This window comes from Suricata suricatta, chromosome 16 (assembly GCF_006229205.1).
Source record: "Suricata suricatta isolate VVHF042 chromosome 16, meerkat_22Aug2017_6uvM2_HiC, whole genome shotgun sequence".
Taxonomy (NCBI): Eukaryota; Metazoa; Chordata; class Mammalia; order Carnivora; family Herpestidae; genus Suricata; species Suricata suricatta.
The window spans coordinates 36,582,967-36,610,672 of NC_043715.1; the positions used below are offsets into that span (position 1 = coordinate 36,582,967).

Genomic DNA, 27,706 nt, shown 5'->3' on the forward strand with positions numbered 1-27,706 from the left:
GGAGATGGAACAGCGGAACCGGCTCGGCGCCCTCGGATACCTGCCGCCGCTGCTGCTGCACGCCCTGCTGCTCTTCGTGGCCGACGGTGAGCGCGGGAACTTTGCTGCTGCGGGGGGCTCGGGGGATCCTTGCCGGGGCCGCCAGAGCCAGCTTGTCCCGGTCGCCAAGGCGCAGGAGAAAGAAGAGAAGGGAAGGCTTCACGGTCTCCAGCAATCCCGGTGCTCAGCCCGGGCCCGGAGGGGGAGGGGGAGGAGCGCAGCGGAGAGTCGCCGCAGCTGCGGCGCTCGAGCCGGGGTCGTTCGGAGCCGGACGGGTGCTCGGGCTGCGAAGAGGCGGCTTTCGGGGAGCGGGAGTCGGTGCGCCCCAGCCTGGCTCTGGCGGTGCGGCTGGGCGCCGGGTAGAAGCGCAAGCCGCCCCTGCTGCCCCGCTCGACCCGGAAGGAAGCAGCCTGCCGCGGTAGCTGGTCTCTGCTAGGGCCCGGCAGCTGCTCGACAACTTTGCTGGCGCCTGGGCCACGCTTGTGGCTTGCGGGTGGCAAGCACCAGGCCAGCGAGCCGGGGACGCACCGTCTCGCCTAGGGTTGCCTCCGGCCCCCGCCCCACAACTGGTCACGCCTCTCTCTTCCCCCGCCCCCAGCTACATTTACCGAAGTCCCCAAAGATGTGACAGTACGGGAGGGAGACGACATCGAAATGCCCTGCGCGTTCCGGGCTAGCGGAGCCACCTCGTATTCGCTGGAGATTCAGTGGTGGTACCTCAAGGAGCCGCCCCGGGAGCTGCTGCACGAGCTGGCGCTCAGCGTGCCCGGCGCCCGGAGCAAGGTAACCCGCCGCCCACGCGGCGCCGGCGCTCAGCCGGGGCGGCTGGGGTAACCCTGGCAGAAAAGGCAGGGCGCGCACTGGCAGAGCAGCCCATCTCCCACCTTCCCCATCCCTACAGCATCTTCAACAGCAGCAGTTGGGAACCACAAATCCTGGTAATCCTTCTCCTTTCCCTTAAAACCTCCCGAACTGCAGCCTAGCCGCTAAAAAGCGACACCTCATCCAGTTCGACTGCTCTTGCTTGCTCGCTGTGGGCCCCAGGGTCAGATCGGTGCTGGGTCTGGAGGAAGACCACTTGGTAGGGCCAGGCTCTCCTTGCCCTCTGCTACTCCGAGGTCCCCGGGGGCACAGGGCCAAGGAGGTAAGCTCCTCTTGGCTGGGTTCCAGAGGCCTGCAGTGCACCTCCAGCCCCCACAGGATCGGTGGAAGGCTCCCACTGTCAGTAGGCGTCTTAAACCAGTCTTTTACATACACTCTAACACACACACACATACACACAACTGCCCTCTACTCAAGGTGCCACCCAGAGTTACTGCTCACATCTCCCTCGGCGTCCCGTCCAGATACACCGGCCCCGCCATCCAGCTTTCCACGGGGTTTAGAGAAACACTGCAGGGAACTGAGGAGGCTCCGGGGAGGGAGATGAGCCTTTCTTCCCACCCTGGTGGCAATCCAGCCTTTTCTCTTTGGCCGGCAGGTGTGCTAGGGCAGCCCCTTCTAGGCCAGGCACCATGCTTCCTTCCGCGTAAAACTCCAGGAGATTCTGATGTCTTTGGTGCCCTCAGCCCCGGCCACTTCCCGAGCGGTTTCGAATCCTAGCCCGCCCGCGGAGAGTCCCCTTGCCGACGGCGCATCTGAGTTCCCCAAGCTTGAAGGCCGAGAGCCTAATGTGTCTCTCTCCCTCTTTGCATTTTAGGTAACAAATAAGGATGCAACTAAAATCAGCGTAAGTGTGGAGCCCAGCGCGGGCCGCGGGAGACCCCTTCTGGCCGCCTCGCGCCCCACATCTTCCTCCTTTTTAGAAAGGCTTAGCGGCCGCGCGGTGCAGGGCTGTACTCGTAGCCCTGCGTTGTCGGCTGCTTGGCAGGTCGGGGCGCCATCTGTCGCCGCTAGCGGATTCGGGTTCTCTTTTGTGTAAATCAAGGCTTCCAGACCTAAACCTCCTTTCTCCGTTCTGCGTTCACCTGTAAAATTCTGTCGGCCGGCCGGCGCGTTCAGGCCCCAGCGCATCCGCTTGCCTCTGCTCTGCCCGCACGTCTCCCAGCAACCGCAGCGCGCAGCTCCTCGCGCTGGCGGCGACCAGTGCTCCGACTGTGGGCCCACCCCCCTCCACACACCAGCACACACGCACCCCCGGCGCCCAGGCGGCGCCCTCCGCCGCAGCCCTCCCCCTTGCCCGGGTTTCGGCTCCGGGTGCCCAGCGCTGTGGGCTCCTTGTGGGGGGAGGCATGGGGCGAGGGTTGGCGGCGCTGCGAGGGGCTAGGGCCGTGGGCTTCGTAACTCAAGGAGGAGATGAGCCCACGCTCCCCCAGCTGGAGCGTGGAAGGATCGGGGCCTGGAGACCACCAGGGCCTCATCCTGCTCTCCGTTCCGAGGGGAGGGCCCCAGAGCGGTTGCTTGCCCCGTCTCCTCCAGGCCGCAGGGAGGTGAGCTTGGTCCAGAGCTTCAGACTACCGCGCTGAAAAGCAGACTCCGAAGTAGCAGAGCTCTGGGGGCCCAGCAGCAATCTCAGAGTCGCCTCCTGGGGGGGGGGGGGGGGGGGGGGGGGGGGGGGGGGGGGGGGGGGGGGGGGGGGGGGGGCGGCGGAGGGTTAGCTGTAAAGGCTAGGGGGCAAGTTATATATGTGTACTCTGAGAGCAGAGTGGCTGTCCTTCCGGCACTACCCAGGCCCTCCGAATTCCAGACTAAAGGAATGTTGGTTTGAGTAGACAGAGGTGGAGGCCTGGGCTTAAGGCCAGGTGGCAAAGAGGGTGGTTAGCGACAGGAGGCCGAACCTGAGATTTCCCCAAGGTGCAGGAGGGAGGAAGGACGGGTAGGTTCTGCAGCTCTGAAGGACAGAAGCGTAGTTTGGCAGGAGGATGCAAAGTGATGAATTCGGTTAGCATGATGGGGACACGATGCAATGGGGAGGGCCATCCAAGGTCCAATCAGGGCTGGGAGCCCCATGCCACTGGGCAGCCACGGAATGAAAGGAAAACCGGATCGCCATAGGCAAACCTGCGTCCAGAGGTGTTGAGGTGCGGTAGCGTGGGGGCACCATGGCAGGGCTGGGCGCAGCTGCCCCGCGCCGGCAGGGGGAGCGGGTCGCGGACCTGTCCGTCCCAGCCTTCTGACCCCAGCCCCCGCTCTCTTGCAGACCGTGCGTGTCCAGGGCAATGACATCTCGCACAGGCTGCGGTTGTCGGCCGTGCGGCGGCAGGACGAGGGCGTGTACGAATGCCGCGTGTCGGACTACAGCGACGACGACACGCAGGAGCACAAGGCCCAGGCGCTTTTGCGCGTGCTCTCGCGCTTCGCGCCGCCCAACATGCAGGCGGCCGAGGCCGTGTCCCACATTCAGAGCAGCGGTCCGCGTCGCCACGGCCCCGCCAGCGCCGCCAACTCCAACAACGTGGGCGCCACCGGCGCCGCGGGCCGAGCCACCTCTGACCCCGGCCGCGGCGACAAAAGCCCGCCTCCGGGGAGTCCTCCTGCCGCCCCAGGTCCCGGAATCCCGGAGGCGGCCGCTGCGTCCGGGGCCCACGCAGCCACCGCCACTGTCGCGGCTGCGGCCGCCGCTTCGTCAGCGTCACCGCCGCTGGGCCAGGCGGTCCTTCTGCGCCAGAGGCACGGCTCAGGTAAGGGCGTGTGCAGAGCGGGGCGCACTGGAATGGAGCCGCGGGGACCGGGTCCTGGGTGGCTCTGGCCGGAGAGGCCCTGCTCTGGCATTCGCGTTTGCCTAGTGGTTGGTATTTCACGTGGGCACGTCTGAGGCAAGTTTACTGCAGCCTCACTTGGGATCTCTTCTTGTTTCCTGTTTATTGCTGGTTGCTTGGAAGCGTTCAAGATGGGTATTTATGAAGGGGGGAGGGGTGGCCTTGCCCAGAACTCTGAGTACCAGTAGGCAAGTGGCTCCAGTGTGAGGAGCCCTCTCAAGAGTTTAGAGAACTGGACCCTTTTCTCCTGGAGTCCTTAGAGCCCAGAGGGTGGGTCGCTAGCACCCAGAGTGGAAGATGGCGGTTACCACTCAGGCACTGTTCATCTGGATGCGGATTGACTGATGGAACAGGCTTCGTCCAAGGCTGTGTGGTTGGGCCTGGCTGTGTAGCCTCTGCTCTCTTTGGCTAAGTCCAGAATGGTCCTAGGCCAGGCTGTGCTATAGATAGTCCCCTTTGGGCCCTCTTGGGGGGTAGGGGAGGGAGGGTAGAGCCTTATCATTGCCAGGAGGGCACCCACAGGTTAAGGCCTGCTTCCCTAGGGAGTGAAAAGGGCTGGGGGAGATGTAGGTGGGCAGGCAGAGGGGAGTCAGAGAGCAGGAAAACATTGACTGCCAGGGCAGGCAGCTCTGGGGCAGAGTAGGTATCATTCCTGGAAAATTGAGAAAATAGCCACTGAAATCACTTTGGTGGGTGTAAATTCTCTCAGAGAAGAGCCACTGTAGAGATGGCAAGGCAATTATTAAGGCCCAGGACTAGAAGTGGTATATATTGCCTCCATCCTCACCTTTTGGCCAGAACTCGGCCACTTGGTGCCACGCAGATGCAAGGTTAGCTTAGGAGCTGTTTTTCAACCTCCTCTCTTCTGGGTAGAAGGACAGCATAAATCTTGGGGAGAGTTAGTCATCTCTGTTTAGCACACAGTAGGTGTTCTGGAAAAGTGATTATTGACTTGTGATTGGCTTAGTTGCGTAATAAAAAAAAAAAAAAAACACCTCTGCTCCACTCTTCTGGGATGTTCTAAGACCATGAGTAGAGTGGCAAAGCAGAGGATTTGGAAGGCAGAAGCCTGCATGTGAGTCGTGCTTCCACTGCCTATGGGCTGTATGACTTAAGCAAGTGGTTTAACATGTCTGAACATAGTTCATCATCTGCAAAATAGAATGGTAATCCCTGATCTCGGAGGGAGCCCAGTATGGAAATGTCTATGTAAATGTTCATTGTCATCACCGTGTTCATTACCTACTCTGGCCAGAGAGGATGGGAGGGAGGAGACACAGCTGAATGGTTGGCAGTTGGAGGCCAAGTCTTAAGGCCTTGAATGCCCAGAGGACCAAACAGAGACCTTTAAGGCTTTGGTCAAGGAAGCATTATATGAAAGAGATTTTTGAGAATGCATTTGGTAGTGCTCGCAAAAGGTATTAATGAGGCCATGAGCTCATTCTTACTTGAATTTCCCTCTCCACCAGAACCTTGACACCTTGAGCTGAACCAATGCTGATCTGACTACCCCAGGCATGGCTAACAAGATAGTTGGTCTCTGGGATGGCCACAAGGGGCTCCAGGGCAACTCATCCCCACCACAGAGAACCTATCTTTGGAGGGTGGCACAGACAGTACCCTTCTTTCTGGAAGATCTGGGGGTTCTCACATCAGTTCAGTTCTGATGGCACAGTGTCTAGGACCCCCCGGCAGGTGGGGCCTTGGGCATCTGCGGGTCACAGGATGGTATTTTAATGCCCACATCGATCAGGGCCACAGCCCAGGTTAGGGTTCCTCTGCCCTCCCATGGAGTGGCTTGGAGTGTGCATTTCCCTCCAGAAAGCACAGCCAGCTGGGCTTCCGTCAGGGCTGGCAAGGCAGTGCTGCCAGGATGGGGGTGTGGTGGCCCCTAAGTTCTCGGTCACCCCAAAGCTGTTGCCAGCTCCTGCGTAGGCCAGGAACCCTGTAGACGCATCTCAGAAAGAACCCCAGGTTTCTTTCCAACTCCTATTCAGAAGGTCAGAAGGTGGGACTTCTGCCAAAAGACCAGAAAGCCTACATCTTCCTGTCTGCAGGTGAAGGTCTTGGGAGAGTCATGATGCTGTGGGCGCCTCTGGAGAAATGGGTTAGCTGACTTCTAACCCACAAACATATCTGAATGGCCTTGACCCCAAGGAGGGACCCATGCTGTCTTAAGTGTCCCATTCTGCCCACCACCCAAGGGGGGAGGGGGCAAAGTCTGAAGACTATGTTTTGGGTGGCAGTCATTAATAACCTTTCTGCAGGGCTGTGTTGTTGAGCAGCGTGTGGTCCTGCTGAGCCTCCCTGGGGTGCAGCAGGCCAGCCAATCACCCAGAGCCACCAGCAGCATGAGCGGGAGAGGGAGCTTGAGACAATGACCTCAGGCTTGGTCCCCTGCTCAGTTCCTAGCAGCCTGGAGGGCAGGGGACTGGTAGGACCTCTGCCGCCTGGTTCACAAGCAAGACCGTTGACAGAGTCAATCAGTCAGGCTGCTTGGCAAAGCAAATGGCACATTTAAACAGGGTCATGGGGGAGAGGCGAAGAAAGTAGTTTTTGAAGGTGTGGGCAGGGTTAGGACAGCCAGTGAAGGATGAGTGCCAGTCCCCAGGGTTAGCAGCAGTGGGAGCCATTAACACCCTTAATGGCAAAAAGGAAGTGATTAGTATAACCCAGAGGGGCTAACCTGATGGAGCGGTGGCCTTGGTAGAATGGTCCCAGCAAGGGCCTCACCTTCCTCCTGCCCTCCCCTTCCCGTCAGGGCCTCCCACTGACCAAACCCTCCGGAGAGCTGAGGCCAAGAGTGCCAGCTGCTACAGCCTATGCGGACCAGTGCCCAGGGGCTCAGAGCAGAGTGGAGAAAGATGGGTGGTGGATCCAGGGGGTGAGACACAGAGGAAATAACCTGATTCTCAGAGAGAGGAAGATAGATTCCACCTCAACTCCAGGACAAGCCCAGAGGCCATCCCAGGCCTGGGTGAAGTGGTCACTTCGGCTGTTTCAGAACGGCAGCCTCAGGGGTAGTCCCAGTCCACCTCCCCAGACGGTCACCAGTTAAGCGATTACTCCTGGAAGAGAGTCCAAAATCCCAGACGATGCTGTGTTACTTCGTTTATCAAGCAAGCTGCGTTGGTAACGCCAGGGAAGGGGTGGGGTGAGGAGGGGGTGGGTACTGACCTGAATCCCTGTCCCTTCCACTTCTGCGCAGCCAGGCCAAGAGACCCTTCCTGTGCCCTACACGCGTCCAACACAGCCAAATACATATCTGTACTAAAAGTTTATGTGCAAAAATGCATTCATTTCACTTCTCATTTGTCAAGAGACGTTTTGATATTTGTGCTTAAAAATAACATGGGTGGATTAGCACAGCAGAGCTGGCACAGGAGACCAGGCCCCTTCTTAGCCACGTTCTCATAAATCTGGCTCCTGATTAATCTGAAAGCTGACCTATTTTGTATGAACACTTGGTTGCTGATTGCCATTTCTAGAAAAAAGAGGGGGAGAGAGAAAGAGAGAGAGAGAGAAAACAAAACAATATCTTCCAGACAAACCCTTCTAATCCGGAACAGCCTGGGAAGAATACAGTTTGCAACTGAATGGCTTGCATGTTGGCAAGAGGATCCCCTCTGCAGGGGCCTGGGGCTGGGATCTGTGGCGTGTGAGCCTCTAATTAGCCTCAAGGCTCCGGCTCCAAGGAGAGGTGCCCTGGCCCCTACAGAGAGCCCGCTGATGTGGCAAACTGCTGCCTGGGGCCCACACAGAGAACTGGCTTTTAATATTTTATTTCCTAATGAGAGAAAGACAGCCAAGGCCATGGGTGTGCCGGCTTTAGAGAGGCGCTTACTGCTGGGAGCCATCAAGGGGAGCATCCTCGGGTGTCTCCATGGCAACCGTAAACCATGACTGAAGGGGCCTATAGATAAGGTGAAGGCATTCACTCAAGCCATGCCCCGTGGACGACAAAGCCGGTGGCAGTGGTGCTGTGTAACCTGGGGCAATCTCCACGGAGCTGGGAAAGTCTCCAACTGGGCCAGCAGGGCCAGGCGGCAGTCACCCAGGGTTCCCATCTCCCCGGACCCACGAGGACCCCACAACAGTTGCCTTAAATAAACAATCCACTCTTCCCTCAAGCTCCAACGTGACATGAGGATCATAATTAAAGAGAAAATAAATCTGGCACGACTTGTCCCAGAGAAGAGAGCGAGAGGCTGTCTGGACATCCTGGATGGGAAAATTAAAGGATTTCATAAAGAAAATGGCTGAGCTCACAGCTGATGAGAGATGCCTGCATCATCCCCGACAGCAGCAAACGTGTGTGATTACTGGCTGCATGGCACCCTCTCCCTTATCAGCCGGTCACATGATTGCCATGAGCGGGAACCGGCAAGGCCAACCATGGGCCCGGCTCCAGCGTGGCAAGGATGCCCATGTATCTCTGGGACAAAGCTGTCTGTGTGGGGGGAGTCCCAGGCGGGGGTAGCCCTAGTCCAGCTAGGCAATCAGAGGAGGCATCCTGCAGATAGTGTGCAATTTGGGACCTGAAGGGGCACCTGGGGCTTTGTGCTCCTGCTTAGGTCAGTCCTGTGAAAGCTTCTGGAGGCCTCACCTCCCTTCCTATCCTGTACCGCATAGATTGAGAAAGTCACACCCAATGGAGCGGCGTTGGTCCGTCCGTGAGTGGTTAGCCAGCTCACTGCATGGCCATTCTCTCCTCAGAAGGAGGATTGAAGGTAGAAGAGCTGTAGTGAGGATGAGTGACACCAGCCCTTTACTGAGCAGTGATGATGTGCCACCGGCACGTATCACAGGTTGGTCCTTTCTTCCGCTCTCCATAACTCCTCCTGCCTCACTCCATCACACAGTCCCCTCCCCAGGTCCCAGGCCCCTTTCCCCAGCTGGGGTGGCAGCCCCCACGAGAAAGGCCGAGAGCTGGCCTTTCTAAATGTCACTGGGAGCCAAACCCACCACGGAGCTTCTCATTAAATACGCCAGGCGCACATTTTTAAAGCTCTGAATATTAAGGATTCCCCAAGCATCTGTGGGGATAAATGAGGTCAAGTGCTTTTGTAATACGATATTGATTAGTTCTGCCCCATGTGGACCAAGGCAAGGGCTTGGCTGTGGTCTAAACCCCTGAGCTTTATGGGAGATGCCGGCTTGGTTTTTACACATCTTTGCAGCACAGGAGAAAAAAAGTATTATCTTTTCTATTCCCCATGCTTTGCTGACTGTTACCAGGCATCTCTCAGAAACTCATATCCGAAGCGTGAGAAGCTTCCCTTTGTCGTGTGTGAGGGCTTCAGGAGAGTTTAAGACCAGCAGACAGGCCTACCCCCTGAGACTGCTGATCCCTACCTGTTCTTAAAGGGTGACACATCTCCTTCCCCGGGCTGGGGCTTCTGGGGAAGTTAGCCTGCTTGTCAGGGGCTTTGGTGCCCTTGGGGAAGGTGTGCTGTAAATACCGAGGTGACTTACCCAATTTGCCCGCTCTGGGCGATGGGCTAGCTGCTCTTGTGCAGTAGCCATGGAAGTGGCCGCAGGAGGGGCTCAGCAGCTGCCCCTCAGTAGCCGGTGAGACCTGTGCCCTCCATGTGATGGCCCTTGAGACGCAGGCCTTGTGAAGTCCTGTGTCTGGGTTGGCAATCCGGGGGAGGCTGTTTCTAGAGATTATTGGTTGTTCTGTTCTGCATTACCACTCCCTGGGCTGAAACATCAAAACTACTTTGGACTGACTTCTGGTGTTTATGGTTCAAACAGAATGTTGGAGGTGGAAGGGGTCTGTCTCTACAAAATAGAGCCAAAGGAGACATTTCAAAAGCTTTCTCCCCGCCTATAATCCACCCATTTAGCCACTCCTGGGGGCTCTGCTCTGTCCAGCTCAGAAGGGACCACCTTGCCAGCAGGGCTGCCATGGGGAGCAGACCACTGGCGTCTGTGGAGGCAAAGTGTACACAGGGCGCCTCCTGAGTGCACCCAGCTGGACCCCCAGTGCCCGTTAAGGGGTGAGCCCAGGGCAAGGGGCCTGGGTGAGGTCCATTCTCTCGGGAGCTGCTCGTTATGGTGGAAGAGACAAAGAATAAACCCGAAAGAGGCTGAGAACAATTCAAGAGGAAGTTTTCCTCACCCCCTTTTCCAGACATTTCTTTCTTCCTCCTGACATTTCAGCTGTTCCTCACTGCTCCGCTAGCTGGCTCATAAGCAAGCCAGGGCTGGGTGCCACAACACTCTCCCTGCTACCGGGCCCTATACAGCCCTGACCAGCCAGCTGTCACAGTACGTGCCTTATCCTTCTTAACTGTGCATGAGTCCAACCACTTGCATTCAAATCCCCATCCACGCACCCTGCATGTTATTTCTATATCTGTTCTCATCTCAAGGGCGCCCATACTGGTGCCAGGGAACGAGTGACAGCGTCAGAGGAGATAATCCACAGAAAGAGTTGAGCTTCAGGAGGCCTGGCACCTAGAAAACGCTCCACAGATGCTGGCTCTTGTTCTCTGCATTATTTGCGAGAAAGGGACTGACGGTCCAAGATCATTTCATGGTGCTCCAATCTGAGACCTCACTCTGAGACATTTCTCCCTCTGCACATTGTGTGAGCCTCATGGAGCTTAAGGTGATGGGAAGAAGCTGAGGAGCTTCAGAACAGAAAGTGCCTTCAAATTGCAAATGGCTCAGCGGATTGCTATTTTTGTCCTTCTGTCTCTGTGCCACATCAAGGGGGGAGGGTAGGAAGTGGGGAGGATGCCATGTCCCCGTCCTTGCCTGGCTGTGGCTATTTGCCGTGAGTTAGGAGCTAGCTCCTTAGTGAGCAAGGACGGGTTTGTCACGGTTTCTCATGTTCCGCCCCGAAGTTACACCACCACGTTTGCACACCTGCCTGTAAGCCTCACTGTGCACCTGTGTTATGCCTGATCTTGCTTCACGCTTCTCAAGGTTGCTGACAGCAGGGAGGCCATTGTGAAGGGAGGAGAGAGGCAGCCCTTTGGTGGCTGGAAAGCGAAGTTCTGAAGAGAGGCTGGTGTTTGCAGCCCTGGACAAGAGCCTCTCTATGGAAGAAAGAATAGAAGGAAAAACCCCCTCAATGACAGTCAACTAGCTGCAGAAGAGGGGCCCTGTGTCCCCCTCACTGGTTCTCTTACCAGTAGAGGTAGGGGAGTTTTGTGGGAAAGCCCGGTGCTCCCACAGGGATGGGCCTGTGAAGGGACGGGGTTTGGGGCCACTGGCACAGGCGTGAGTGTGCACTGGCTCTTCCATGCGAGTGCCCCCATTCAGTTTTCTTGTTCACACCTACCCAAATGCCCTCACTGTGGCTCACAGTGCCTGCTGCCTGCCAACAAAGGTGCTGCTTGGTACCCCAGGGACCAGTGGGGAGAAGGTAAGACAAAGACCACCAGGAGGAGTTGCTGGGAGCAGAGCAGGCTGCTTGCAGGACAGAAGACCAGGGCCCCTCCTGTCCCATGTCCCACCAGCACTGGGAGCCCACACAGGCTCACCCAAAAGGAGGTCCACTCACTCTTACTGGCTGTCACTAAAGACAGAGAGCCCCTCACTCTGCTGATCCCTGGCCCCCTGCCCATCAGCTCTCCTTGGGAGGACGACAGTTTTCTCTAAGCCAGGAAAGCCCAGCTGCAACATTAGTCCCCTTATAGCAACTTTTATTACAATTGATTCTCATACAAATCCCACTTGGCCCAGATGAAGGATCTTTAATAAACCCGGGGGAGGGAGAGCTGACATCATGTCATGGCTCATTCTGAGCTGGGGTGGGGGTTCGTGGCCAACTACATCTGGTCTGGCCAGAGCCTCAGGTAGACCCAGCCCCTACCTCAAGGAGGAGCTCACAGTCTCGCCATGGTGGTCAGAATAAGCAAGAAATGCTCTGAGGATGAAGTCAGGGCTTAACTGGGGCACAAGAAGGGCTCAGAAAAGGTGGCACTGTAAGGACACAGGTCTGAAACTCACTCCATGAGACAATAGAAGGGCACACATTGCCCAAGGCAGGAGGGACCACCCTTGTACCGCCCAATCAGGAAAGGCCAGCTAACACCTTTAACATTTCTAAGGGCAGGTCTAAAGATGGAGGCTAAGACTAGTCATGCCCTACGTGAGGGTCCTGGGCCCACTCTGTGATTGGTCAGTACTCTAAATGTTGTGATTGGGTCCCGCCAAACGTAACAAATACTCTAGGCAATGTGAATGGTTAAACCTGCTGTCAATAATATTGTATAATAATAATTGGATCACTGTACCTGCGTCACAATTTCCTGTAACTCCCCCTTCCCAAACTCATAAAAGCCCTGCCCCACCTTTGTTTGGGGCTCTCAGCATGAATCCACTGCACCAGTAAAGTCTGTGAGTTTGAGTTTAGGCCCCGGTGAGCCTAAGCCCGTAAAAAAACCGCACTTTGCTTTTGCATGCGTGACTCGGTCTCCCTGGTAGTCTCTGATTTTTGGGGCAATATTAAAGTCTGGGCATAACAGCACCAGTGGAGATGACTTCACAGAAGGAATAAAGGCTTTGTTGACCCTGCAGCCAAAGGGAGCTCATCTACCCTGAGCACCCAGAAGGGCTCCACTGCTGTCTCAGGGCCCCCAACATTTCTTTCCTTGTCATGGAGTCAGTGCCTTGCTGAGTACCCCATCCAGACTGATGCCCCAGGGAGGCAGGACAGTTCCTTCCCATGCCTGTATCCTCCCTACTCTATGTCCATTGGGCCTGGCACTAGTTCATTCATTCATTCAACTAATGTCGAATTAGGCATCTTTCATGTGCAGGAATTGTGCTAGGCATGGAGGACACAATACAAGTTAGACCTACAAGGTCCTCAGAGTCTGATAGAAGGAGAAACAGATATTGATCAAATAGTCATTGGCAAGTAGAAATTTATACCCATGGCTGATTACCCCAAAGGAGAGACCCATGGGCTACAGCAGCCAAGAGTAAGAGGATCTGACTCAGTCAGGAAAGGATCCTTGAAGGAGTGACATTTGAACTATAATCTAAAAGATGGTTAAGAGTAAGGAGAGGGGGTAAAGGGAGTGGGTAGAGCCTTCCAGGAAGAGGGGGTGGGATGTGCAAAGATCCTATAGCATGAGGGAGCAGGGGAGAGCAAAGACCTCACAGAAAGTTACTACAGTTGGGGCAGCAAAGCAAGAAAGGTAACAGAGGGAAATTTAAGCAAAGAGTAGTTCAGAGCTAAACTCCATAAGGCCTTATGAGAGAGGCGGGAGTTTTGGCTTTGTCCTAAGGCAACAGCATGGGGAGCAAGTGGGTGACGGGGCATGATGTTTTTGGAACTGTGGCTGCAGTGTGAAGATTAGAGAAGTGGGACAGAGTGGATGTGGGGAAACCACTTTAGAGGCAGTGATCCAGCTAAGAAATGACAGGTTTGGGACTACCTATATGGGTGGATAGGTGGATAAACAAGTAGCTGGTGGCTGAGTGAAGAGAAGAATGTGATTGGATGGATGAGAGAGTAGGGGATGAGTGGGAGGAAAGAAAAGTAGATGTCTGAATGGGTGGGTGGATGTAAGGACACGTGGATGAATGGATGGAAAGGTGGATGGATGTGAGAATGGATGGAAGAATGAGTAGATGGGGGTGGGTAGAAGGATGAGTGGAAATACAGACAGATGGAAAGATGGGTGGACGGGTGCGTAGAAGAATCGGTAGACGGAAGGATGAATGGAGGTATGAGTGGATGGAAGGCTGGGTGGATGGGTAGATGGAACAATGAATGAGGTATGGATGGGTGGAAGGAAGAATGTGAATGGGTGAGTGAATGGGTAAGTGAGGGATAGAAGGAAAGCTGAGTAGGGGAGCCTGGGTGGCTCCGTTGGTTGAGCGTCCGACTTCAGCTCAAATCATGATCTCACAGATCTTGAGTTTGGGCCCCGCTTCGGGCTTTGTGCTGACAGCTAGCTCAGAGCCTGGAGCCTGCTTCAGATTCTGTGTCTCCTTCTCTCTCTGCCCGTGTTCACGCTCTGTCTCTCTGTCTCTCAAAAATAAATAAATGTAAAAAAATTTTTTTTTAAAGAAGGAAGGATGAGTGGATACATGGACGAAACAAGAATGGGAAGATGGGCACATGTGGGTGACAAGTTGCGTACTGCAGGATGAATGGCCTTGCGGCTGCAGACATGCCCAGCGTTGGCATTCCTCACATGTTACACCGCGTACTCAGTCCACATCTTCCAGGAGAGAGGCCACAGGGAGAAAGGTCCCAGGGGGTGGCATGGCACAGACTGACTGGGCCCAGAATTCCATGCCAGCTCTTGCTTACCCAGGCCATGGTAAGATGGGCGGGGCAAGTGGACACAGCCTGCTCCACATCCCCCAACACCTCAACCTTTAGAAGTCACCAGCAAGGTACATGAGCAGGGGCCTTTCCATCTGCTGAGCACCGGGCACTCTGTTGAATGCAGCCTGACCAAGACTTGCTGATTATTGTCCAAGTAAAAGTTAATGTGGATACAGTTTTTCCAGCATCTCAAAAATCAGATCTCCAGGTGGGCAGATGAATAACTGTATTCGCATTAAAGACTAATGTAACAAAAAATACACAAGGCAATAATTCATAATGCATGCTAGTCTACAGAGTCATATTTTAATGTGTGACATATCCTGGGCAGCTCCTCTGTGCTAATTTTATTTAATGAGCACATGTTCTAGAATTTTCAGAGCACTATCCCTGGGCAATTAAAATGTGTTAACCTTTTCAGTTAAATTGTGTTTCTAAAGAAAAGTCCTTAGCCTGAAACAGAAAGAAATACCTAGGCACCATCGAGGCAGAGCCGAGAGGAAAGGATTGCTATTCTGCTCTGCCAGCGCTGGACTCTGGGGCCTCCAGGCCCTCCTCCTTGGCCCTCAGGGCTCCTGTCTGTCACTCCTCCTCATCTTGGCCAGGCCCAGCTCCACGGAGGGGGTGAGGAGGCTGAGGCCTGACCCACACACTGAGCAGCCTTCACTGAACTGGCACGGAGTGAGTGCCCGTTGTTTGCCTGAGGTGGAGAATGTGAGGCAGACTCTGTGTCAAGGGACAAGAAGGCTATGGAGGGAACATGAGGGATTTTAAAAGGCCAGGAGGCCCCAAAGAGGGGCAGGGTCCACTCATTTGAAGCCCTGACAGATCCTCCATTCCCTACCTGCATAATGGGCACACTAGTACCCCAGCATGCACAGGTCTGTGGGTTTCAGATCTGGAAAAGGTCCTGGAGAGCCTGATTCCCAGTGTTCCTTGGAACTCTCAGCCCCAGCCCTACCCCCAGCTTCAAACAGAGCTTTTCTGTTTTTCTAATAGTTTGAAATACCAGGGGTCCATGCAGCAATTAGCTTAAAATGGGGATTCTACTGCTTTAGAAGATTTAAAAGCAACTGATATAGTCCAAGTATTTACATATATATATGTGAGATGTAAGTATACAAATTATACGGAGTATTCAAATATGTTTATATATGCCATCTTCTAAGGAAAGAATTTGATGTGGTTTTCAAAGCTGAATGTGACATAAAGGACAGAACATTTTTTTTTCTGGGAAATGCTAGTTTATTTTATTTTTCTTATTTATAGTTTATTGCCAAGTTGGTTTCCATATAACACCCAGGGCTCTTCCCCAAAGTGCCCTCCTCCATGATCATCACCCCTTCCCCTTCCCTCCTCCCCCTTCAGCCCTCAGTTTGTTTTCAGTGTTCAGGAGTCTCTCATGATTTGCCTCCCTCCCTCTCCCTAACTCTTTCCCCCCTACCCCTCCCCATGGTCCTCTGTTAGGTTTCTTCTGTCAGACTTATAAGTGAAAACATATGGTATCAGGACAGAACATTTGTAATGCAGAAATCGGAATAAAGGGAAAATGGTGAAATTAGTTTGAGGAAAAGTTGGACAAAGAGCTGTGTGCACACAGTCTGGGGCAGCTGAAAGGTCAGATCAGTGTGGTAGCCATGGGCCTCCAGCACCAGCTTGTATGTGAAGATGAAAAATGAGATTTCAAATGTGCAGCATCTGGTGAATGTCCGGAGCATCGTGGATGCTGCCACTAGCAGGGGACACCTAAGGAAGACTTCCGTTCGTTCACTCGACAAATATTTTATGAGCACTGTGGGGTGAGTGCAGGGTGGCGGGAGAGAGGATTCAAAAGGTAAACCTCCCATGGCCACCAAACACAGCTGGGAAGACTCACAACTTGCTGTAAAGCCCATCGGGTGCAGGGAGCCTCCAGACGGGGTCTGGGGGTGCAGGGTCTGTGGGAGGCCTGGGGATGCAGAGGAGGCACAGAGGCGAACAACAGGCAGGCACGGGGCGAGCAGCACGGATGATGATAGGGCTGCAAGGGGAAGGGGGAAGGTGCAAGGTGGTCTGGGTGGGGCCAGCTGAGGAGTTAGGTCTTCCACCTGGGATGAAGCCCCTCAGGGGACTGGGGGTGGGGGCGTGACGTGTTTGCACAGGACGTGTTTTTGCATTTGAAAAGGGCACTGTGGCCTCTCTAGGCAGCTGCCTGTCTGTTTAGAGTTAGTGGATGTGGGTCAAGAACGTGGCCCTGTCAGGAGAGAACGGATGGGGTGGAAGGAGGGTGGAAGGACCAGCAAAGTGGGCGGGGGGGAGAAGTGCACAGAGTGAGGACTGTCTTGGAGGCCACCATGTAAGTGGCTCTGGGCTGGGCTGGGCCGGGAACCGTGGGCAGGCTGTGGGCAGCCAGAGGAGGCAGGATAGGGCTGACTAGGAAGCAGACAGCATGAGTGGCCTCCGGGCAGCACCCCAGTGCTGGAGCTGGGGGCACCTGAAGCATCGTGGACACAGGTGAGGCAGAACTGTCCCTGAGGTGGGGTCAGGAAGAGTCCCCACAGGCTGAGGAGCCTAGGCTCGATTCACAGGTACCAGGGCGTCACTGGAGATTTACTCCTGTGTCTGTACTGCCTACCAGCTGTGCAGGTTTCGGGACCCTCTGGGTCTCACCTGTGAGAGGGGAAAGCGGCTTCTACCTCCTAAGAGGGTGGAAGGAGAGAATTTTTTTGGCACTGAGAACCCAGCATCATGTGCCTGTTAGCATCCTGCAGTCTCGGGGCTCAGAGGATCTGGATGGGCAGTGGGGGATCCCCCTGAGACCTGGGCCCAGCACTGAGGGAGGCCCCACCACCACTCCCCTGCCTGGGGACCCCACTGTGGTTCGGGCTACCCCTGGCCCTGCCAACGCCAGCCTCCTGACCACACAGAAAGACCTATTTACCATTTTTATTAAATGACACCATTCAAGGATCATTTGAGGCAAGATCTAATTTCAAAAGAAATAGGAAGCTGGAAAGGTGTTCACAACAAAGCTGGCTGCATTAGAAAGCTATTATGAAGGTTAAAGTACAGAAAAACATCTCATCCCCCACGATGTCTCCCTAGGAAGCAGCCTGGGGTGGGGGTCAACCCGAAGCACTGGGGAGAGGACCCTGCTCTTTGGTACCGCGAGGTGGCATATGTGGTGGGCAGGTATGTGGACGGCAGCCACACTCTCTGGGGCGCAAGTCTGGCCTTTGCCATTTCTCTTAGTGTGGCCTTGGTAGGGCCAAGTTTAACAAATAAAAATATAGACCCTCCCCCGGTTCAGTTTGAATTTCAGACAAACAGAAGCTAGCATTTCAGGTTAAATAGGTCCCATGCAGTATTTGAGATAAACATATACTTAAAATGATCCATGGTTTACCTGAAATTCAGGTTGAACTGGTGTCTTGTATTTTCTCTGACAACCCTAGGCCTTGAGTACTTCACATCTCTGGACCTCAGTTTCCTTACCTGTAGAATAGGGATAACAGAGTAATTCCGGCACCTATGAAGATTGTATTTAATGTAACGTACCTGCGACAGTGCCTGTCCTAACAAGAGCTAGCCAGCTTTGCTGTGGTCAGTCTGAAGCTGATCGCCTCCATCTGCATGGGCCTGGCTGGGTCTGGCCCCCACACTGCCGGTCATCCACTCCCACATCAGATCGCCATTCCCCGCTGGGGGTGGGCTGCTTGCTGGGGGCAGAGGAGAAGAGGGGGTCTGAGGCCAGCCCTCTGGTGCTTGGGCTTCCATCAAGGCTGAAGAGTAGGACATGATTAAGAAAGACATTTATGGGAGTAGGGGGAGAAGGGCAGAAGACAAAGGGCCACATGAACAGCACAGACTCTGTCCCAAGCCTTCTGTGCCTGGGTGCTCAGGGGGAGCTTCCTGGAGGAGGCAGCACTTGTTCCAGGCCTGAGGCACAGGTCAGATCTAGACAAAGGAAAAGGAGGTTCTTCAGGGTGAGCCCAGAGTCGGCTGCAGGTGCTCCAGGAACGTGGGCTGGAGTGCAGGTCGCTGGCAGGGAGCAGCAAAGGCGAGGTCATGCGGGGGTGTCACAGAGAAGCCCAAGCTGTGGCCCTGAGCCAGTGGGGCTCTTTCTCCTGTGGGCAGAGGGGCCCCATCAGGGTTCTGCACCTCGGGAGGTATTCTCGGGTGTGCCTGAAGGAGGAAGGTGAGCAGTGGGTGTTGTGGAGACAGGAAGAGGCCTTAGGAGGTCACTCAGGCCATGGCAGGGAAGAGAAGGCACAACAAGCAATGGCTAAAATGAGTGTCTCACACCTGCCTCTGACCCCTTCGCCTCAGGAAGTGCCTAGGCTCCCCCCACTGCCTGGACACTGAAGCCGCTGGAGGACACCTTCGAACCCAGGACCTGGGCAGGCCAGGCCAGCAGGGTGGGTCAACACAGGACCAAGGGACCCACGTCCCATCTGCACTCCCGCATCTCTTCATCCACACTCAGCTCTCCTTCCAAACATCTCTGTTTCCTTAAAGCCCAATGGTACTGGTTGCGCCCAGTTTTTGTCCTAGTTACCAGCACACATTAATTTTATGGCAGAAATTAATTCTGTCCAATTCTGTTAGTGCCCAGTTATTCCTTGCTGACTCCCTTTGAATAAATATCCATGAAGAGGCTTTAATTAAAACGTCAACAAGAGGAGCAGCCTCCTTGCAAGGCGGCGTCTTCCCACTCAGCTGTGGCTGGGCTGCCTGGCCTGCTCGGCACAGCGTCTGTCCGAGGGAGGCAGAGAGCCACGGGGAGGCGGATGCAGGCGTCCGTGGGGAGGCCAGGCGTGTCAGAGCCGGGAGCGCCAGCTTCACACGGCGCTGCGTGTGCGAACCAAGACAGGACCCTGGCAAGGCCCCCTGGATGCAGCAAACTCAGGCCCCGCCGAGGTTCCAGGCAGGTGGTGGAGATGAGTGAGAGGAAGCCCCAACTGCTTGAGGGCCAGGAAGGGAGCTAGCTGCCACCCTGGGTCCACCGGGGGTGCCAGGAGCAAGCAAGGGACAGCAGGTTCCTGCCGGAAGAGCAGCCAGCTACTGGTCATGTAGCTCGGAGGAGACTGTGCCCAGGGTTGCTGGGACTCAGGCCTTGCCAGTAGATACCCGAATCTGTGCTTTTGTATGAAAGTCTCTGAGTTTTACATGTTGGATTATAATTTTTAAAAGTTTTTATTTATTTATTTTGAGAGAGAGAGCAAGCAGGGTAGGGGCAGAGAGATAGGAAGAGAGAGAATCCCAAGCAGGCTCTGTACTATCAGCACAGGGCCTGATGCAGGGCTCAAACTCAAGAACCATGAGATCATGACCTGAGCTGAAATCAAGAATCAGACATGTAACCCATTGAGCCATTGAGAGAGAGACAGAGAGACAGAGACAGAGCATAAGCAGAAGAGGGGCAGAGAGAGACAAAGGGGGGCACAGAATCCGAAGCAGACTCCAGGCTCTGAGCTGACAGTACAGAACCTAATGCAGGGTTTGAACCCATGAGCTGTGAGATCATGACCTGAGCCGAAGTCCAACGTTTGACTGACTGAGCCACGCAGGTGCCCTAATTTATAATTTTTAAAACCCTGTGCACCAAGTCAGACCCCTGTGTAGACAACACTGAGCCTCCCTCCAGTGTCCATCTATCCTCCTTTCCTCTCCTCTTCCTGGCTGTTGCCCCTGGGCTCTGCATGAGATGGTGACTTGTAGCCAGTGAGGCGGGGCTGGAGAGAAGCGGGTGGGGTGAAGAAGAGGGAGAGGCCAGCTCCCAGGAGTCCCCCAGCCCTGCCATCAGTTCTGGCCTGGTGCTTCCAGACTGTGGGCCTCTCCACCGTGGCCAGGGTGACTCCTACAAGCCCCTCTAAAGCCAGAGAGAGGCCTCTTGCCTCCCGGCCCTGGGTTGTTCTAAGAAGGCATCCTCTCCTTTGGCTGGGTCTTAGCCCTCTGCTGTGGGTTCAGGATGGGCAGGGCGGGACCCAGGCCACTGATGGGAACGGGAGCAAGGGCCAGGCCAGACAGGCCTCCATCCCATGTCAAAGTGCAGGTCAAGGCCAGCACATGAAGACCACCCACACATAGGCTGCTGCCTCTCTGGGGCCAGCCCTCTTCTCTCACTTTGAGGCACAGCAAAAGGGCAAAGGCCCAGCACTGAGCATTGACCCTGAAGGGTCTCATCCAAGGCAGTCACCTGGCTTCTTACCTTTTCTAGCCAAGAAACCTGCATTTAAAAGATGTGTTATGACAGCACAAAATGCAGAACATTCATGTGGCCTTGCTGTGTGTGACACAAAGGGGACTGTCCTCAAGACCCCCATCAAAGCCCTTATTTCAGGATATCCATGCTTACTGGTTAAATGGCTCTGTCCACGGAGACTGGACTAGTTCTCTGACTACTTGTAGTCAGCTTGTGAATATTCTAGTGCAGTGCTGGAGGGGGAAAGACCAAGAGTTAAGCTATGGGCCCTCAGAGTGAACCTCTAATGTAACCTAGGCCATTAGAGCTGGGACCTGCCTGTCACCTGTTTCTGTAGGTAGAGCCAGGCCTCCAATATATCTGAATTTTATTTACTCTTTACAAACTTGAACTAAATTGTAGTTTTCACGCTATAGCATAAACAAACACGAAACAGCATCTGAGCAGCCCTGCTCTCTGTTTGCAAAACCCTGGCCCAGGCTGGCCCTGCCTCTACAGCAAGCAGGCCATCGGCAGCCCCAAGTCTCCCTCCTGCCCGTGGCCTGCACGGCAGGAGCAATAGACCACAGCAGGCCAGACGTCACCCCTGAAGCATCCGTGACCCTGGGAAGGACAGACACATGGAGGGAGGACAGTGGCTTCCCTGGATAGTGTCCCTGTGGGTCAGCTGGGGAGCGGCTCATGGAGCGGGGTGGTCCCCTCAGTCCGCCCACGCCTGTGGGAGTCTGAGACAGAGTGGGGGCGAGCAGCCGCCTCCCCTGTAGGCACAGCCCCACGAGAAGCCTGACTCACGGGCTTAGCCTTCAGCCAGTGCGGGCAAGGGTCCCAGAGGGTGACCCAGGCCAAGCCTCCCCCTCACTTTTACCATGAGGCCTCAGAGCTTCCGTGTTGTTCCCTGACAGTGCTTCTGGCATCCTGCCATTGCTGTGTAAATGGAAAAGTGAGATTTCCCGGTCAGAAGCAGCTTGGCTGCTGCCTTGGCGGCGCCCCTGGGGGCCGAGCGCCCCCACTGTTTTCTTTGGGAACCTCTTAAATGGCTCCAGCAGGTGTGTTATCCCGTTCACCATCTCAATGATAAAAGCTAATATTCATAGAGCCAAAGCAGCTTTGATTTCTTTAAGAATGATTAGCGGAACGACGATCCTTGTTACATCAAAGAATGAATCAGCCACTATTCCATCAGAGGGCTTCCCTCACCTCTGATTTTCCAGCCTGATTTCAAGCAGCCTGATGTTCCAGCCTAATCACGACGAACAAACTTCTGCGTGTTCCAGTGCTATTCCTGGTGCTCTTAGGAAGGGAGGAAATAGATACAGAGCCCTTTAGCATCCAGACACAGCAGCCTCATAGGAACAGAGCCGTCTCCACACTGCAGAAGAGGCCCGGATAGGAGCTCTTACCCCTGCTGAGCCAAAGGCATCATCCTGGCCCTGCCTCGGAGGGTCCAGGCGAGACCCAGACAACAGCAGGCAGTCCTGCCTCACTCCAAAAAAGCGGAGACAGCAGACTGGGGGGAGGCGGGGGAGGGGGCAGCAGCACGTGCTAAACAATGGTTGATCTTGGAAAATTTTCCTCTTGAGAGAAGAACAACCACCCATATTGTATTTTCTCCAATGCTTTTCCAAAAAGTAGTTATGTTACCCTTCTCAGTGAGATGTATTTGCGAAGCAGTTGACTCTGTTTGAGGCACCGATGTTTACATGATTGGGTAACAGAGGACTCGCAAATCTGGTGGCTTTGGTGTAACATGAGAACCATTTATTTAGCTGGTAATCCTGTGGGTCAGGCGGGAAGCTCCTCCACCAGTCTCTTCTGGGCTCATTCCTGCTCCTGTGGACAGCTATCCTTTCGACTGAGTGCTGATTGGGCTAGAGGGACCCCAGCTGGGATGTGTCATGGCTTTATCCTGCAGCAGGCTGGCCCAGTCTTGTTCACAGGCAGTGAGTTACAAGAGGAACAGAGGAAGGGCAAGCCTCAGTGGACAAGCACTTTTTAATTTTTTTTAATCTTTATTTATTTTTGAGAAAGAGAGGGACACAGTGAGAGCAGGGGAGGGGCGGAGAGAGAGGGAGACACAGAATCCGAAGCAGCTCCAGGCTCTGAGCTGTCAGCACAGAGCCTGATTCGAGGCTCGAACTCATGAAATGTGAGTTCATGACCTGAGCTGAAGTCAGAGGGGACAAGCACTTTTTAAGCCCTTGCTTGTTTCATGTTTGACAATATTCGTTGGCCAAAGCAAGTCATGTGACCAAGGCCAGCGTCGCAGGTAGGGGGGTACTGTCACAGGGTGTGGATGCTGGGATCACAGAGGTAAGGGAAGGAAACTGTGGCCATTTTTGCAATTTTCCACTGCAGTCTTGATCTGGACCCCAACCTGGAAAGATATCCCAAGCACATGTTAATTTTATGAAGCCATGCATAGGCACATCCCCATTCAATGGTGTGTGCGGCACCAAGGCCCAGAGAGGTAAAGAGTGTTGCTCCAGGTCACACAGCAGACTTGCTTGAAAACCTGTCTCCCAGGTGCCAGCCCGCTGCCCCAGACCACCTCCCATGGCCCCCTTTGCGGTGATGCTGGGCCAGGGAGTAGATGAGGTGCCACCGAGGAGCCAAACCCTGGCTGGGCCCCCACAGACATCCACCAGCAGAGACACCGCAGACCCCAGTGTCTGCCCTCCCCAGGCGCTGGCCTCCAGGAGCCACCATCTCAGCCCCCGGCCCCTGCTGCTCCCGCTCTGGCCCAGCACAGAGTGGCAGGCTGCTTGTTTCACCCCAGGGTCTTTAGAAGTCTTGTGCAATTTAAAATTTTTTCAGCGTGAGTGGGTGAAATTGTGACAGCGGGAAAGGCCAGTCAGCAGTATCTGGAGGCAAATTAAAATGTCTCCTCACATCTCTGCCCCCGGTCGCACAGGCAACACTTCCCTTGCCCGGCTCCAGAGCCCAATTGCCATTCCTCCTGCCCCGTGTGCCTTGAGGCCCCGTGTTCTACTACACACGGACATCTGCTTTCCAGGGCCTCAAGGGGCTGTTTCTGTCCCGCCTGCACCTGCCTGCGTGTTGGGTTCGCAGGAGCGCAGACTTCTGAGCCAGGAGATCTGGAGGCCAATGGGCCTGGCCTGGCCACACAAGCCTTGTGTGCCCAGAAGGCAGCGTTCTGCCAGCAGCACCCCCGATTTCTGTGCACCTGAGCCCAGGCACCTGGCCACCTACCAACACACCCGTCACCACATCCACCCTCATCTTTCCCAGTGATGTGTGGCAGCGAAAGCAGCAGAGGAGGACCGAGTATCAGGAGTGACCCCCACACCCTGGTCCTTCTCACTGATGAATGGCAAGAGGCAGAATGTCAGCTCCGGCCAGGCTGCAAGGAGGGCCAGGAGGGACGACTGTGTGAAAAATTAGTGTCTGAAGAGGAAGGTTCGCACACCTGGATTTGCCCTGTCCTTGTGCTTCTCCACGGGGTCTCAGACTATGCTTGGAAACAAGTAATGGTGGACGAGATGTGTGCTGCGGACGGCCCCCACCCCCTTCATTCAGATGTTTGACCCCAGCCTGTGTTTCCCAAAATGGGCTCATGGAAGCCTGGAGTCGCAGTGGGAATGGCCCCTGGATCGTTTATCCAACCCTCTCCTTTTACAAAAGGACACTAAGGCCCAGGACACAGTTATTGCCAGAACAAGATGGATTTGGGATTGGGGGAAATACCTTGGATGGAAGATGAATGGCTCTTCCAACTGGAGAGAGAGGGAGGTCATGGGTTCAGGCCCAGCCTGATCAGGGAAGCCAGAACCCCAGCCTGCCTGGCTGCTGCTCCTGCGGGCAGAGAAGCAGAGGTGGCCCCGGCCTGGGGACCATCTGCTTGGCACAGAGAAGAGCCTCCTGCCTCTCTCCATCCAGGCACAGAGCTCCAGCCCAGCTGGCTGGAGTGAAGGGAGGAGAGGGGCCTCCAGATGGTACAAGTGAGCAGGGAGGGGCTAGAAATGTTTACATTAATGCAGTCTGACCCTGAGCAGGTTGGCACTGACAGTGACTTCACCCGCAAGGTTTGAGTAGCACTTCTTCCCTGGCTTCTCTCAGGGCCTCTGGAGCATCCCACCTTCCAGAGAAAAGCCTGCGGTTCATGGGTAGGCTTTCCGCCAGTTACACCGAAGGTCTTCCAGTAGATGCAGACCCCGAGGACAGAAGGGCAGAAAGCCAGGCAGGCAGCCCAGCAGAGGCAGGATGAAGGTACACGTTATGGTTCCAGCGGTGGGCGAGGGGTCTGAGTTGAGCAAATGGAAGTGACCTCCCACTAGAACAGTGCAAGGGTCACTCCTCCAGGAACCCACCTCCATCAACCAACGATTCCTGAGTTCCCCACTTTGATCCCAAGGTAAGCTAAACTGACAGTACATGAAAAGAAGACTCAGAGAAACATCAGGATGCCCAAGATGGCATGTGTGTGGCACTAAGCTGTGTAGTTCAGGCAGGGGTTGGAAGGTGTGGAGTTACGTGCAATCGTGGAGTCTCCCTGGAGGAGAGGGGAAGCTGGACCTTTAATGTGGAAGGCACTTTCCAGTATAGTACTGGGGAGAGTTGGGGGAGGGGGTATATTGTCTTTTTATTTAGCTAAAATGACAACTCGGACTTTAGAATTGCAATCTAGCACCCGCTGCTTTAGGCCAGGGGTACTTTTTGTCTGACCACAGTAGGTTCCTAAAATTCGTGGTCTGTAAATAACAAAGAGCAAAATGTTTCATCATTGTGGGAAGTGCCCCCAGGCACCAGCTGAGTGCCAAGGGCAAGACGTCCAGGTTGGAGGAAGTCTCATGCTCTGGAGTCTGCTGTTGGCGGCTAGGTTCTCGAGAATCTGGCATTGACCGTGCCTGTTTTCTCCCCGCCCGCCCCGCAGGCCCTGGCTGCAGCTCCGTCACAGATCCGCTCCTGTCCCTGCTTCTGCTGGCTCTACATAAGGTCCTTCGCCTGCTGGTGGGGCACTGACCCCGGCGGCCACCCTGCGCACCTCGGCCGGCCCACGCGGCCTGCCTGGGGTGAGGCGCGTGTCACCCGATGGACACAGAGAGACTGAGAAGCATGACCGAGTCCACGTGGAAAATACACAAATCATATTTTTGGGGAAGTTACACAAATGTAGAGCACCTAAAATAATGCATCTAGTTTCCAAATAAGATGGAGTTTGGACCATGCGTTCTGCATGGGATCGGCGATTTCTCTACTTCAATGTATTTTTCTTTTCTAAACTTTTCCTCCAAGTCTTCATTTTGCACGACTGTTGAACAGTTATCTTTAGGATACTATGTAAAAATGTTGGGTCAAAGCCTTTCTGACAAAGCAAAATATTTTTAGTAGATTATTGTGTTTAGGAATTTTTTTATTTACTGTTTTTCTTTGGGGGCTTTCCTTTTTTTATTAAAGTAAATTATTTCTTTTGAGACATTTTGATTAAAAAAAGATACATCTTATCATAATTAAAATTCACTGTCAATAATATTTATTTTTAAATAAAGATTGGAAACAAGGTCAGACACTTGTTTATAAACTGTATTGTATATTGCTGAATAACAGTTGAATAAAAAACAACTTTGAAATAACCTCTCTGCAGGCATGTATGAATGTTAAACCCGGAGGCCATGACCGCCTGTTCTTTGATGCCAGCTGCACCCTTGGCTGGATGCAGCTCAGCCTGGAGCACAGCCCCGGGCACCTGGCCAAGACCTCACAGAGTGGACAGGAATGCTTTCCTAGCCTCCACTAGGGACAGGGGACCTCATGGAGCCAGAAGTCAGAGAAACCCCCCATCCTGGGTTCGGAAGAAAAACAGGTTGCTGGGAAGGGGTTTGATATAAATCAAGAACCACTTTTTCCCTCTGGGTTTAAAGTAATTGTGCTATCCATTTGCCCATGTGGGGATGACAATGACACAGCCCGGTGTATCCATTGTTACTGGATTCACTGCTAGTTTGAGGAGGAAATTTGGGGAGAAGACGAAACAGCTCACACCCTCTCTTCATGCATGAAGAGATGGCTTTGAGCCTCTGAAATACAGGTGTATGGGCAGGTGACACATGTCTTAAAGAAACAGACATGACTTGGGGGCTGTTATTTCTTCCATGATAGGATCACATTAAACAGCCAGGACCCACTGGGTTCATTCATCTAGCCAGTTTTACACAAGTGTGTTTGTCCTTGATGTTGCTCATCTTCCCGCATTCTGTGGCAGGCAGGGCTGTGTAACCAGCTCTGGCCAGTGAGTAGTGAACAGGAGGGGCGTGCCTGACTTCCAGGCATTTGATTGCTAGTGCGAGACACTTCCAAGCCCTCTCTCCCTCAGAGAGGACGACCAGCAGTTTTCAAGACTAAATACGAGCCTGGTCCCGAACATCTGTAGCAGGCAGAGCTCCCTCTGCTGGCCAGCACGAAGGCGAACCAACCTGTGTTCTTTCGAGCCCCTGAGCTTCGGCTCATTAGTGCAGCGTCGTCCAGCCTACCTCGACCCATCCGGCAAGGTACTGCCTATTTACTTGAAGGGTGAGAAAAAGCTAAAGTGCATTTGCATGACCCCTCGAGGGCCGGGACCGCCCACTGTGGAGCTGAGCCACCGTGACGCATGTGAGGAGACCACCTTGGGGCTGCTGTTTCTGGTGGATACATGAAGTTGTTCACATTTCATTTATATTGATCGGCACCAATCGAGCTGTAAGTGCAATCATTTTGTCTGGTGGATAGTGATTCTGTCCAGAGGATCATCTCTGTTATAGTTAACTCAATACCTCAGTGGGCTAATGTCATGTTAAATACAGGCCCTGTGTGCTGGAAAAGAAAAAGGCACCAATCGGACGCCCCGTGAATGGAAGCCATGCGTCCGTGATGGGCTAACGTTGTGCCAGATCCCGCCAGGGACCGGCGGCTGGGGAGCCGTTTCCCACCCCCAGAAGCAGACCCTCTGCATACGTGCCAGCCACCAGGTTTCTGTCTGGAAGCAACTGGCCCTGGCGGAATGCACGCGGGAACCAGGAGCAGACGTGCTTTGGGGAACTGCTCTCTTTGGCTGCCTGCACTCTGCACAGAGAGGCAGCACCTCGCACTCAGAAGAACAAGCCCTTAGGCCTCCTCCTCAGGATTCCCAAGAAGGAAGTCATGGGTGAGGCTGAGCTTAACACCCCCAACAGAGGCGACTGTAAATCAGACTGAAGCCAGGGAGGACCTGGGGTCCGTGAGAGGCAAAAGCAAATCCCTGGACCATGTCCCTGCTGGCTCGGTGCCCTGGGCTCAAAGGAAGGAGAAGGGGAGTGTGCACCTGCGCACCCACGAAGCAGATGGGTAGAGATGCTCACACATTCTCCCTGAGGTCCCTCAAGCCACACCCCAACACAGGGACAAAGAATGGGCAGGCTGCGCAGAGTTTCATGGGACATATACGAGCCAGGTGGAATAAGCGCTCCCCAAAACTGGAAACTGATGGCATGGCCTCACTACCCAAAC

General features: G+C 54.4%; 1 protein-coding gene and 1 long non-coding RNA gene across 2 annotated transcripts in view; one reads left to right on the plus strand and one right to left on the minus strand.

Moving 5' to 3' along the window:
• The window catches only part of LOC115280404, a 263,699-nt gene extending 263,590 nt beyond the window's left edge, over positions 1-109 (minus strand). The window contains exon 1 of the long non-coding RNA XR_003903758.1: positions 41-109. This is a non-coding gene — a long non-coding RNA (uncharacterized LOC115280404). The remainder of the gene's footprint in view (positions 1-40) is intronic.
• VSTM2B (V-set and transmembrane domain containing 2B) lies at positions 5-25,615 on the plus strand. Its single transcript, XM_029925278.1, has 5 exons — positions 5-86; positions 638-822; positions 1,739-1,768; positions 3,179-3,659; positions 25,116-25,615. Exons 1-5 carry the CDS (start codon positions 5-7, stop codon positions 25,202-25,204), a joined length of 867 nt encoding a protein of 288 aa, XP_029781138.1. The 3' UTR covers positions 25,205-25,615.
• Positions 25,616-27,706: the final 2,091 nt, after the last annotated feature.